The sequence below is a fragment of the Astyanax mexicanus genome, chromosome 24 (assembly GCF_023375975.1).
Source record: "Astyanax mexicanus isolate ESR-SI-001 chromosome 24, AstMex3_surface, whole genome shotgun sequence".
Classification (NCBI taxonomy): Eukaryota; Metazoa; Chordata; class Actinopteri; order Characiformes; family Acestrorhamphidae; genus Astyanax; species Astyanax mexicanus.
The window spans coordinates 31,912,366-31,926,092 of record NC_064431.1 but is presented as its reverse complement, the minus strand read 5'-3'; the positions used below and the strand labels follow the sequence as shown (position 1 = coordinate 31,926,092).

At 36.1% G+C, this 13,727-nt stretch overlaps 1 protein-coding gene across 2 annotated transcripts; it reads left to right on the top strand.

Annotated features, from left to right (window-relative positions):
- Positions 1-2,255: 2,255 nt before the first annotated feature.
- On the top strand, positions 2,256-12,756 carry srsf3b (serine and arginine rich splicing factor 3b). 2 transcript variants are annotated; one of them, XM_007256706.4, is made up of 7 exons: positions 2,282-2,377; positions 4,946-5,010; positions 5,909-6,119; positions 7,603-7,737; positions 10,662-10,700; positions 11,070-11,156; positions 12,116-12,756. In XM_007256706.4, exons 2-7 carry the CDS (start codon positions 5,004-5,006, stop codon positions 12,141-12,143), a joined length of 507 nt encoding a protein of 168 aa, XP_007256768.1. In that variant the 5' UTR covers positions 2,282-2,377; positions 4,946-5,003; the 3' UTR covers positions 12,144-12,756. The 2 variants fall into 2 exon arrangements, with proteins under 2 accessions (XP_007256769.1, XP_007256768.1); XM_007256707.4 differs by lacking the exon at positions 4,946-5,010 and having other exon boundaries at positions 2,256-2,377.
- The last annotated feature ends 971 nt before the right edge of the window (positions 12,757-13,727 follow it).

Below are 13,727 nucleotides of genomic sequence, written 5' to 3'. Positions count from 1 at the left end.
TAGTTACTGCTTTATAAATTACATTAGAGTCCTCTAATGTGCCGAGTAAAAGTCTAACACTGAGCTTTAGCATCAAACATGTTATTAAATTGAATTAATATTTCAGCAAAAATAAAATTTTTCATTGGTTGGTTAGTTAATGGTCTATTTTGATGGACAACAGGTCCAAATAACTGTTATTTTAGACAAAACATAGAAAAAAAAAGAATATATGATGTCTATTGTAATGGAGGCAGGGTCTGAAAGGGTTAATTATCCAAAGGATGCCTGAAACCAAAAAAATCATAATAAGCAGTGTGAATATTTCATTAATAACTCCATTACTAATTATTCTATTAAGATTTAGTGCAATAGTGTTCCTTACCTCTAACAGGAAATGGTTCAATTCTGATAATTCACTCATTTTTCATTAAAAAAATACATTTAATTTTTTTTTTACTTCAATAGAGCTTTTGTATAATATGTTCTGCTTTTTACACTGTATTTACTAAGATTTATGCTGTTTAACCAATGTGTCATAATTTTAAAAACCCAATAAACAAAGTATAAAAAAAGATTTGAAAGGATTCATGTTTTGGGTGATTTTTTTTTGTATCTTTGTGAGTCAGCTGGTCGCTAGCTAGCTGGTATAGACTGCTGAAGAATTTAGAGTGTAGGAGTTTAATTACCACAAACACACACTATATAAACACACACAAGCACACACACACATTCTGCATTTCTCTCAGACAGAAACCGATTCTGTTAAGTGTTTCACTGCTGTATCGGCGGTACCATGGTTTCTCTCGTGTCTCAGTAACGCAGTAATTCTGAGAAGCTCCTGGTTTCAGAGCTGAGAAACGTCACTAAGAGGAAAGTATTTTAATGAGGTGAAACACTGACAGAAGCTGAAGCATGAGCGTACGCTAACGCAACACTTTTCTTTATTTCTGTAAAATACAAAGGTGGGGAAACGATCTAATTTAGCCAGTTTCACCCCCCTCCCCCTAGATCAGTCAGTCAGCTGAGTCATGTTTGGTGTCTAAAGTTCTTTTTCAGCGCTTCTTGAGTTTTGATTCTGAAGATACAAGACTATTGTGACTATCAGTATAGGCTAACCTAGGATTGACATGTCCCGTAAAATATGAGTTGACACAGAATGCCATAAAAAACACAGTGTTTTTATTGGGTCGTGAGCAGTGCACGCTGCACATTACTGCATGTGAAAACAGCATGGAGAGACAGCATAGACGGAGACAGCATATGTTTATAGCAGTGTATTATCTGCCTAATATATCAGATTAAACTGCACCTTATCAGCAGTTTAGCTCAATTAAAAAGGTGTTTCTTTAGTTTTGATACTGAAGATACAAGTCTATTGTGACTCTCCAATGAAACAAATAAATCTTCTCTCAATATTTATATTTTTCCATCTTGTAACAAAAGTAAGTTGCAATATACCATCAGATTTAAGCTGCGAAATGCAAAATTTTCAAAATCTAAAAAAAGCTTAAGAGAATATATGAATATATATATATATTTCAATTCGGTTGGCAAAAGGCAGAAATGAAAAACTAAAGATTGGAAAAACAGATCAATTTCTTCTTCCAATTTTAAGTAAAGTAAATAACGAAGTTTTATACCCCATTTTTATATATCATTATTTTTTCCATTCAGTAGGGTGAAAAAAAATGGGTTTCCATCCAATTTTTCAATTAGTTTTTGATTTCAGCCTTAGGCAATGAGAATTTGAGAAAAAATGAAAAGGTGAATCTTCTTATTATTTTCAGATCTGTCATTTTCTTTGTATCTTGCAACACAAATCTGATGGTATAATCCTTGTAAAATGGAAAAATAAAAAAATAAAGAAAATATTCCTTTTTTCATTTTTCCTGAAAATCCAATTGTGAGGTGCAGAGATAAAAATAAAATAAATGAAACTTATTTCGTGTACACTGCGCTACATAAAAAATGGGTTTTTACATAGAATTTTGTATTTTTGCATTTAGCCTCAAACAGTCAGAAAAATAAATTAATATACGTTACACTGACCATTAATAAAGTGGAGTTTAAAAGTTTAATAAAGGATGTCTGCAGTGCTGAAACAATTAATACTGTTCTGTTTTGAGAAAATTAGTACATTTTTCAGTATAAAAATCTATAATATTAATAAAATTAAGATTTTGTTTAGGAGCTCCATAGAAACCCATTCATTTTAATCTCACTCTGGAGCGCCCCCTCGTGGTCTAACACCCCGCCCACTTCTCTGACCACGCCCTTCGTGTGATTCGTCACGCGAGCGCAGGCGGCGCCTTTCTTCTCTTCGCCATTTTACAGCGGTTCAGATCAGCAAACAAACAGCGCAAAAACCGCGGCGGAGCAGCAGCGAGAAATCACGGTAAATATATAATTCAGCCTGCAGAACAATTTAACTGTTTATTATGATGCTTTATCTGTGTTTTATTGGGCTGGTTTGTGGGTGATTTTAGCTTTAAGTTCAGGGTCACTCTCAGAGAGACGCAGCCATTTCAGACAGGAGCAGTTAGCTTAGCTTAGCCTAGCCTAGCTCTGTTATAGCCAGCGTTATATATCCGTAACCTCATTTATTCCTAATATATATTATTTTTCTTATTGTTAGGCAATAATAAACTGTGTAATTGTGTTAGAAAGTAAAGTATATGTCTGTATTTAAGTTCACGCTGCTGTGCTATCATTGGCCTGCGCCATTTTGGACTGGTATCGGTCTGTCTAACTTGCTAGCTTAGCTAAGCTAACTAACCAACAAAGGAGGCCTTATGTTTAACTAATTATTCCGTTCCACCTTAAAAATGTGCGTCGGGGACATAGCAGAGCCTGCGGGGCCCCTGAACACAACAAACGCACTCTATTAAGGTGGATCAGGGAGTTAGGACACAAGGATAAATAGTAACTCAGTGAGATGTGGAAAAAAAACGTAAGTTAAATATGAAATTGTTTTTTACACAGAAAATTATTTGATGTTGATTAGTGAAATGTTATTTTAAAAATGTAAATTGAAAGACTTTAGCTAGCTAACACTGATCCAATTTTCTAAGCTAGTTTCAGATGGTAAGCTTAAACTAGCCTTTTTAGCACACTAAAACTATCTAGCTGCTTAAACTTTTCCATTCCACCTTATAAATGTGTGTCTGTTAACTTACATAGCAGCAACCAAGGCATTCTTTTAAGGTGGATCTGGGAATTATGGCATTAGGATTAACAGTAACTCAGTGAGATTTTTACTCAGTAAAATGTTTACTGTAAAATTGGGCTGCAACTAATGATTGATTGTTTTGGTTATCGACTAATCTGATAATCTGGTTGTTTTTGCCATGTCCTCCATCATCTAAATAGGACAGAAACAGCCGAACATGAGATTTAAAATCCATTTAAATAACAAAAAATTGTTTAAATGTGTAAAGTTCTGTTAGGTTATTTAGTGAGTAAATATGTAATCTGACTTTTGGGGACCCAGATCAAGTTGACTGTAAACTGTTTCTGTCCCCAGCACTTTGAGGTAATACAGTAATACTGTTATAAATTGACGATTAGTCGACAAATGTAAGTAATCGACTTTGTCGATTATGTTGACTAATTATTGCAGCCCTACTGTAATGAAGTTTTTATATAGCTAACGCTATTTAACATGTTGGTCCACTTTTCTAAGCTGGTTCTAGCTAGTAACCCTAAAATTATTTAGCTAAATAAGCTTTTCTGTTCCTTCTTTAAAAAAGGTGCGTCTGTTACATAGCAGAGCCTGGGGGCCCCTACTGCACTCATTTAAGGTGGACCGGGGAATTTGAACATAAGAGCAGTTTAACATAAGAGGATACTTTTTAAAGTTTACATGACAATATTGTAGCTTACCAACACAAATGTGTAATTATATGTGCATGAATATGCAAAGAAGTATCCTTTATTTAAATAGGTTTATTTAATTTTAATATACCACTAAAACAGTGTTTTTGTTTTTCTATGTTTGCCTCAGGGCAACATTGTAGTTAGTCCACATTTTTATGTGAATAAGGCTAAAGCATTGGTTTTATATTTTTCTCTAAATATTAAAATGAATACCAGAGTTATCTAGTGTTAGCTACCTAAAACGTTGAACTAGTAATTATTCCATTCCACCCTAAAAAGGTGTGTCTGTGTTACAGAGGAAAAATGGCAAATGTTGTCCCTAAATGGCATTATGTTGCCTTTAGGCAACAATCCATTTTTTGGCTTCTTATTTTACCAATACAGGTAGGCAAAGAAGTAGCATATGATTTGCTATTTAAAGATATATTTTTTATGTTTATTTACTCACTGAAGCAGTACTCAGTGTTTTTCTATGGTTGCCTCAGGGCAACATTATGCAGTTAGAGCGATGATAAAACCGTTTTCTGTGTAATATTTAATTGAGATTATAGCTAATGCTCTGAATGTATTTCAGTCTCAACCCTAAAGCATACAAACAGAGTACCAAAATTATAATATCTATCTAGTTTTGTTTTAGTAGCTAGCTAACTACATGACCTATTAACAGTAAAATAAGGCCTGCTGTTGGGCCACTGCTTATCTTACCTCTCCATTTCAGCTTTGGCTCACTGTAAATGCTTTTGTGATTAATGAGAATATGATGTGAAGAAGCTGAATGCATTTCCATGTGCTATGCATTTCCACACCCTACACATTCAAGCTGGTGCCATTCAATTTAAAGCACAGCCTTTTTAGGTGGGAAGAAAATCCCATGCTGCAGCTTTTTGCTCTGGAAATGAGGCCACATGGTCTGAATTCAGTAAAACCCTTTAGAATTTCTTGTGCAAGTTGTTGTTCTCTCTCTCTCTCTCTCTCTTTCTCTCTCTCTCTCTCTCTAATTTTCTATTTTCCTCTCTTGTACATTTGTTGTGTTGTGTGTGGAAAATGTATATTACATGAAAATCTAAACACACGCTTCTTCTTTCAGTTTGTGATTCGTGTTTGCGGAGTAACAATTTTTGTTTAGAGGGTTGAGGCCGGTTGAAATGGGAGGTAAACACACAATTTTCATACTTTGCATGTTTTTGTTTTGTACTTTCAACTCTGTTTTAAAGTGTTCTTAAGTGTCCTGGAACCAGGGTTTGGTAGTGTTTGCCAGTATTTGATTTTAGTTGCAGTATTTGCTTGTTTTAACAGACCAAACGTGACTGTTAATATTGTTTTCCTGCTATTATTATTATTATTATTTCTAACTTAATGGAATATTTAGTTCATTTTTAACCAGTGTTTGCTACACTTTTTTGATACTGGTGGATGTTTTTATCTATTATTGGTTGCATAGATTAAACATGTACCTAACCTTAGAACTAACAGTCTCATTAACACTGCATTTGCAGGAGCTAACTTAATATTTGTCTTTCATTTTCATGTTGGTAGATTTTTTTTTTAAAAAGATTTGCATGTGGGGTGGGGTGATGTTCTGGGATTACATTTTTGCCGCCTGCATGCAAATTAGCTTTTAACACTATGTTTATATTAATATTTGAGGCTTTTCGCCTGTAGTGTGAGTGTGTTTCTCGCGGCCTGGGCTTGACTTGAATATAAAAACACGAGCAGTAACACACTACTTGTTTTTCTTTCTTTTTTTGGGGGGTACTCTTAGAATTTTATATAAACATTTGGATTTATTTCCACCTAATTGATATCTGATACATTTTGACTACTAATTTGTATAATGTTTTTTTTTACCTATGGTTCTTTACTGTAATCATTAAATTCAATTATGTGGTTTGTTAAGCTAAATTTGACAATCCCTTTAAATCAATTACTGTTTGATTCAGCATTTTCCGTTTTTGTTAAGCCTAGTTCTGCAGAAACACCATCAGTATTGGAGTGTCTCGTTCTGTTTAAGTTGAAATTTATGTCATTGTATCTTTGATTTAATCTCCAGATCCCAGCATGCATAGAGACTGCCCGTTGGACTGTAAGGTGTACGTGGGGAACCTGGGGAATAATGGGAATAAATCAGAGCTGGAGAGGGCGTTCGGATACTACGGCCCCCTGCGCAGCGTGTGGGTGGCCAGGAACCCCCCTGGCTTTGCTTTCGTAGAGTTTGAGGACCCTCGCGATGCTACAGACGCTGTCAGAGAGCTGGACGGCAGGTAAAACATCAAACATCTGACCAGTTTCAATGATCAGGGTGTGGTTTAAACTGAGAGAGTAGAACCGGTATAGCGTGAAGCTGTGCAGTGTGTGTATAGAGTTCATGCAAATCACCTGCCTGGCTGGTTCCGGCTGGGTGTGCTGAGCTGTATTCCATTGAATGTAACCCGACTCTTATTTTCCACTTTTATTTTCTGCTGAAATTATGTTTAAAATATGGGTTTTAAATGTTGCAGAAGAGTTTGATTAATGGTCTTAATCAATGGCTGCGTTCATAAACCTTAAAACCAATCCTCCTTTTCTCCTCAGGGAACCTGAAACAAAGGAAGCCGCTTTAAAATCTTCTTGAAAATATTAAAAATTATGCAATATTTAGATCCCACTGTTCAGATTGGGTAACAAGCTAAAAGTTTTACTCAGATTTTATAATTTTTTCTACACAGTTTATTAAAACATCCATTTCTTACTTACAGTATCATAATATATTGGGGGATATAGAATTATAGAATCAAAACCCCTTTGGTGTTTCACACATTTCTAGCCAATACACAGCCAGCCATTATAATGGAGTATATTTTGCTGTATTACCCCCACAGTGATGTTCACTTTTATTAAGCTGTTAATAATGGATGCAGCAAAAGCTTGTTCTATACTTGCTTTGTTACTGTTACGTAGCGGTGTGTGATATTGACAAAAAATGTTATATGGTCCAATAAGATAATATAAAACAAATGTCCTGTATTGTATTAGCCTGCACTTTTTAAATGGTATTCATAATTGCTTTCTAAATATACAGTATATTTAAGGCTATTTTTTTTATTTGAAACAAGCATAAATTACCAGTGCAAACATGAAACTGTGCGTTCTACCAGATTTCATTAAGCTGGTAGTAATGTATATTTAAATGTAGATAAAAATCAAAGTTAGTTTGGCAAAAGCTAATTCTTTTTATAATGACAGTATCAATCACTATATAACAAACTGTATTAATCACCACAACATTCTGTGATTAAAATGATGATTAAAGGATTAAAATAATGATTTAATGATTTGGTAATTGGACTAGGCTGTGTCCTTGTCTAACAAACTATTTTTTACTACTTCTTCTCCTTCTTCTTCTTCTTCTAACCGTATTGTAACTTCCCAGGCTAGTTTTGATCCTTTTAAATTATGTATGCTCTATTGATCTATTGAACGCATGGGTTCATTTTGACACACCACTAATAAGCATACTCTATAGGGATCATGTCGGAGTGTGCATCATTGTTAACACAGCGATTAAAACTACTATAGCAGACTATATAAATCACACACCCTCACCGTTAAGTGGTGGTGAGTTGGAGGTATAGCAGTTATATTAGCAGTAATAGCACATTTGTGTCATTTACAGACTTTTAACATGCTCTACATTTCAGATTTCTTTCTTATTCATAGTTAGTTTCTGTATTATTAAATAGTTAACTGTATATTTTTGAAATCCAGGAATCTGTGCGGTTGCCGCGTGAGGGTCGAGCTGTCCAATGGTGAGAAGCGATCTCGTAACCGGGGCCCGCCCCCATCCTGGAGCCGCCGGCCACGCGACGATTATCGCAGGCGCAGCCCGCCGCCCAGGCGCAGGTAACCCAGCACCTCTCCACACTTGTGTGAAGTATAATCTCCTCTATAATCAGAGTTTTAATAACTAATCTTTAAGTTTCTGCCCACCCCCCCAGTATAATCACTCAAATCATTAAAGCTGCTGCTGCTCCCTCTGAGCTGTTCCTGATCTTTCTGCACGAGCTGATTTTAAAGCAGTGGCTCTGAGTCAGATGGCATGCTGTTTTTCCACCCCCTCCCATCCTCACTTGCCATTTACTGCTCATTTGATCATTAGGTTTAAAGGGGTAGCATGGACACAGTGGTGTGTTGTAGCTGTGTATATAGCTGTAGCTCAGGCTCTGATGCTCCACTTTTGGGTATTATTTGGAAAACAGCAGTTTTTTAAAAGTTGTTTAGAGGATTCATTTAGCAGAATTGAACTTGCTGATTAGTGTTAACTATTCCCAGAGCAGTTTACAACAGACTTTCTTATATTAAATGGTTATATGTCTCATTCTCAGTTAAGGGGGGATAATTTATGATTGAAATGCAATCTTTTGTTTCATTTATTAAAGGTTGTTTTTGATTTTATTTTCCTTTTTTCATCTATATTAATAAAAATGAACCCCGTTGCAGAGTCACCACCATGCCTCTTCTCACCAACCTCTGAGTCAGTCAACTAGTCCTCTTTCAGCATCATGTGACCAACGTGCCCCAATCAGCTGGCTGGGTTCGTGTCACATGACCCCAGGCATGGCCAATCGTCAGGTTGCACCAGCCCAGCCCATTGGTTCCTGAGCATGCCGTTCTCAGCTCCTCCTCCTCCAACCTTAACACCCAATCAGCAGCGGCCCACCTCACATTCCTGACCAATCAGCGTGTTTTACGTTCCCAAATGTCTACACTACAACCCACCAGCAACAGCCTTCGGCTAACCAAAAAAAGCAGGAAAAATCCACTACAGCCAGCCCCCATCCGCAAGCCAACTAATCAGCTGGCAGCATCTGGCCTGCCCTTTTCCGCCAAGTCCCGCCTCCCCGGCCGGCACTCCGCCTCCCCTTCGCCATTTCTAGCTTGTTGAAAACCAAAAGACTAGTAAGTTTTTCCTGCTTCATACAGTTTGATGCTGAATACAGTTGTAAAATGAAGACAGGTTGAGTAAAAAGGTGCCTTTTTTAAATTAAAAAATATAAAACAAATTAAAAAGGGTTGGAATGAAATGGAATTAAATAAAAAAGGTTTAAAAGGGGACAGCTCTTCTTCTCTGAGCAAAGAGACTCTTTTTGTTCGTTTAAAAGGAGCTCTCCTCTTTTAAACCTCCCAGGTTACGTAATTGTCTCCTTTTGAGCATTGTTCCATTGAGCTCCAGTGCTCTGGGCTCTCATATTGAGTGCGTTATGATGAGTTTGTTTTTGCCTATTGGTTTGTGCTTCAGTTCTGTTTTCATTGATATGATTCTTCTGTAAATATTGGGATGTTTTTCTCAGTTGAGAGACAGAATCAGTGTGAAATGAACTACATTCACTCCCAGCATTCTCAAATACAGCAGTTTTAGCCGATGCTCCCAACAGGCTTACAGTGCTAAATAACAATAGGGGCATAGTGGTGCTCATGCAAAGAAATCCATTTATATGGACACTAGTGCTGGGCGGTATGACCAAAAACTATCAAAAAAACTATATTGTATCACAGTATTTTTCAAGATATTGACAGTTTTATCAGTTTATCACAGTTCCCTTCATTATCCAGTGAACAAATGCATTCAGTTCAGTGTACATGAAAATTATCCTTCAAGTTACAGTATTAATATATTTAAAAGGGCTATAGTTAATTATATTGCAAGGAGCAGCAGCAGAAGCTCCAGGAGTTCAATGGAGCTACCATTACTCCAGTGTTTTAGCTTATGTTAACTGGCTAGCTTTAGCTAGCAAGCGCTCTGCAGCACCTCTAGTGGCATGGCGGTATGTGAAAAATGCATACCAGCTCTAATTTCCCTTCTGGTATTTTGGATGAACTGGTATACTGCCCAGCACTAATGGACACTAAGTCAACTTAGTGATTTTCAGCAGTAGCATTTTTCATATATTTCCCCAGAGAACTCCCTTAAGGTGCTATGGGTATATTTAAAGCATTTTTAATATAAACTACTTTTGCACTTTCAAAGCTCTCAGTGCCTCGTTTTTAATGTCAGGGTCCTCAGATTTCTACCATTGAAATATGGAGCTACTTTGAGTTTGTTATGGTGTAAAAATAGTCATTTCTGTCTCTATGCCACTATCACTAACACTGTAAGCCTGTTGGGAGCATCAGCTAAAAGTGTTTCTGAATGCTGGGTGGGCTTTTCATTCAATTTCACACTGGATTTCTTCTTTAACTGCCCCACAAATTAGCTTGGTGTTGAGGCTTGGTCTGCAGTTTTTTCAGACACAGTTGAAACCTTTTAAATGGGGTTTATTTTAAATGTAGGGCTGCGATGGCATGTTATTATTAAACATAAAAGCTAATTGGTTGGTGTCTTAAGTCTCATATTGGTCACTAATATTTAAATTTCATTTTTCTGTCTGCAGTTGCGCTCTATGCTTCCTGTGTGTTGAGTTTAACAGAATCTGTTTTTCTTTGTTTATAGAGCAGTTGTTAGGGGGTTATTTATTTTTTCGTCACTAATATCAGTGTTGTAGTGTTTGCAGCCCTTCTTTAAAATTTCTGTGTCTGGAGAACTGAGCTAAACAGTACCTTTGCCAAATTAGGTTAAAGCTAATGCTAAAATTGACAACCTATCAGGTTTTCTCAGCCTCTGAGCCAAAATCCCCCTCCCTTAATGGATCTCTGCCCTGTAGTAAAGCTGTGGTGAGTGCAGGTAGAGTTTCTGGCAGAATAAGTACTGAAGGGCTAAAGGGTTGATGATGTTTTGTGTGTCTTGTGGCTCATTCTCTCCTTGCTTTTCGTCCCTCTTCTTCCCCTAGATCCCCCCGCAGGAGGAGCTTCAGCCGCAGTCGCAGCAGGTAAATATAAAATATATAGACATTTATATTTCACTTATTAATGCTGTTCGCTTCTATAGCATCTAAGTTTTGTTTTGCGTTAAGAAATTACCTTAGGGTGCTGCAGCTATGAACCTTTTAGTTTTAATACCGTATTGCTTCTCCTCCATCAGCAGCCGGAGTCCGAGAGAGCGCAGTAGGTCATGCTCTGTCTGGGCACCTTCCAAATTGTGGAGAAAATGTGAAAATTATCAATTTATCCACCTATATACATTTACTGCAGTGTGTGTGAACTGTGATGCACCCTGCACCGTGCTTTAAAGACAGTTGCATACTTTTCCTGCCCGTTAATCAGATTAAGTTAACTGACTGTGATCTTTCTGTGTGTAGATCTCTCTCCAGAGACCGTAGAAGGGAGAGGTCTCTGTCGCGTGACAGGAACCATAAACCATCTCGATCCTTTTCCAGATCCAGAAGGTATGTACTTTTCACGAATTGCAGATTTACGTTAATTTAAACTTCAGAATAATGGGTTTATTTCATCAAGTACTTAGAGTTAAGTAACTGATCTAAGATTAGTTCTCATCAGCTGACTTTTTTTTTTATATACTTCAATAAGCTTGAACAATATTTGCCATTATTGTTCATAAATACAAATAATTTTGCCTAAAAATTGTATTTTAAATCGTTTTTGGCCACTACTGCACATTTTAAGGGCACAGCAATCTTTCACAATTCAGTATAGCTTGAGTATAGAATACAAAATGAGGTTTTATGGTTTATTCATGTTTGAAATTAGGGTTATTTGTAAAGTTGGGGTCTGTAGAGAATCATTTATATGCCATTTAGGATTAAATAACATTTAATTGACATGCAGTTGAATCTTATTTAAGCATCCATAAAACCATCGGTGGACCATCCAAATAAAATGTTACCCAGAAATCTTTGTGAAACTAAATAGTCCCTTTCTGTATACAGTAGATTCTTTATCAGTATGTAGCGTCAAATATGGATATTTTAATGAAATTAAATTCCCTAAAACTCTCCCCCAAATTAGATTTACTAAAGTTAATGCTTCATTAGACCATGGTGGCGCTATAATCAAATAAATAGGGTTAATAAAGCTGCAGTGAAGAATACTGATTGTGAAATTCCTGGTATATTATTATTTAGGATTGTTTAATCTTATGATATATTGAGTATCATGATAATGTCGTATCAGGAGATGCCATGTTTTTCCTAATCCCTAATACAGTATATTGTGCAGTGCTGATATGGGAGTAAGGATCCCTTTAGAGTACAATTTGTGAATGCATTTTGTGAAATGTTAATGTTTTTATTATATAGTCAGTTTTATATGTTCTATATAAAAAAATTCTATGTTCCTAATAGTGATTTTTTTTTTCTTGTTTTTCTTCTCTCCCTTTTTTCTGCAGTCGTTCTAGATCAAACGACAGGAAGTGAGCTTTAAGAAACACTGATCGTTATGGAAGGATTGTGTAAAGACTGCGATTCTTTGTCTTTTAACTCCAGCGTTATGGACTCTTGATGTCCCCCACAATCGTCTTGCTTTATATATTATCCTATTTTTTTGTTTTTCTTATTTTATAAAGCGATTGGATATTTTAGAGCGGTTATGTTCCCCTGCAGTCTGTGTGTGTGCGTCGTGTGTCGTGTGGTCGTCCTCCACTATTCGCCGTATTTCATTTTTCATAAAGCGTCATTCCGTCTTGGATCATTTTTTAAACCCTTTTTTTGGGATGGGCGGTATTTCCTTGGTGGTGCATGGAATGTAAGGAGCTGTTTTTCCTCCCCCCTCATGTCCGGTCTCTTCTTCGTACGTCATGAGCTTATTTCTCCCTAAAAGGATGTGAAATTATTCTTTTTTTTGGTCTGAGATATCGCCTCTGTATAAATTGGACTTTGTGAATTGGAGCTCGAGATGTGACTGGGGTGTACAGCACTATGAAGAACAGATTTTTGATGTTCCTACATTGTTTGGCTCCTTTTGTTTATTCCTCCCCAGTGTTTGTACCGTTTGTGATGTTTCTCTGAAATTAAAATGGTTCCAGGATGACCTTATGGGCTTCAGTGTTTTACTTCTGTGAATTAATTCATGAATGGAAATTACAGATATCTCTACATTCTTATATAAACAGCTCTGGGGGAAAAATGAGATAACTTAAAATTAAAAACCTCTGGAATATAATCAAGAGGAAGATGGATGATCACAAGCCATCAAACCACCAAACTGAACTGCTTGAATTTGTGCACCAGGAGTAAAGCAGCATAAAGTTATCCAAAAGCAGTGTGTAAGACTGGTGGAGGAGAACATGATGCCAAGATGCATGAAAACACTGTGCTTAAAAACCAAGATTATTCCACCAAATATTGATTTCTGAACTCTTATCTAAATAAATGCTCTAAATGACTATTTTTATTTGGAGTTTGGGAGATTACTTTTGATAAAATATAGAATTATTGCTAATAATTCACCCTTAGGTAAATCCATGCTTCATGTTAGTGTCTGTACTTTAAAAGAAGAAGTAAAAATGTATGTTAAAAGTATCACATTCACACTGATATGTGATTCTCTGAATTGCAATCAATTCAATTTCACTTAATGTGGAGTGGAATAAAGTCATGTTTTTCTTCATTAAATTCAATTGAATTCTGAATTTTGCACAATCCTGATCTATAGAGTAGAAGCAGTAATTTTACAAAATTACAGTGTTGTATAAGATATACATGACGTTCTATTAATATTTTTAATTTTAAGACTCATTTTATAAAATCTCCTCTACAATTTAGATTGCTTTTGCAGTTATTTGTAGAGGATTATTCTTGGTTTAAAAATGCCAGATAATAATTTAAGGTCTAACCAATAATCAGTGAATGGCCAGTGCTTTGATTCTACTGAGATTATAGAAGTTGTGTGTAAAAGCTGGTCTGGGTAATTTCAGATTATTATAAAGTGAATTTCTAGTTTTTAATTCCTTCTGTTTTAGTGTTTAAATGGATGCAGTTCACATCTTCCCCAGCAGAGGC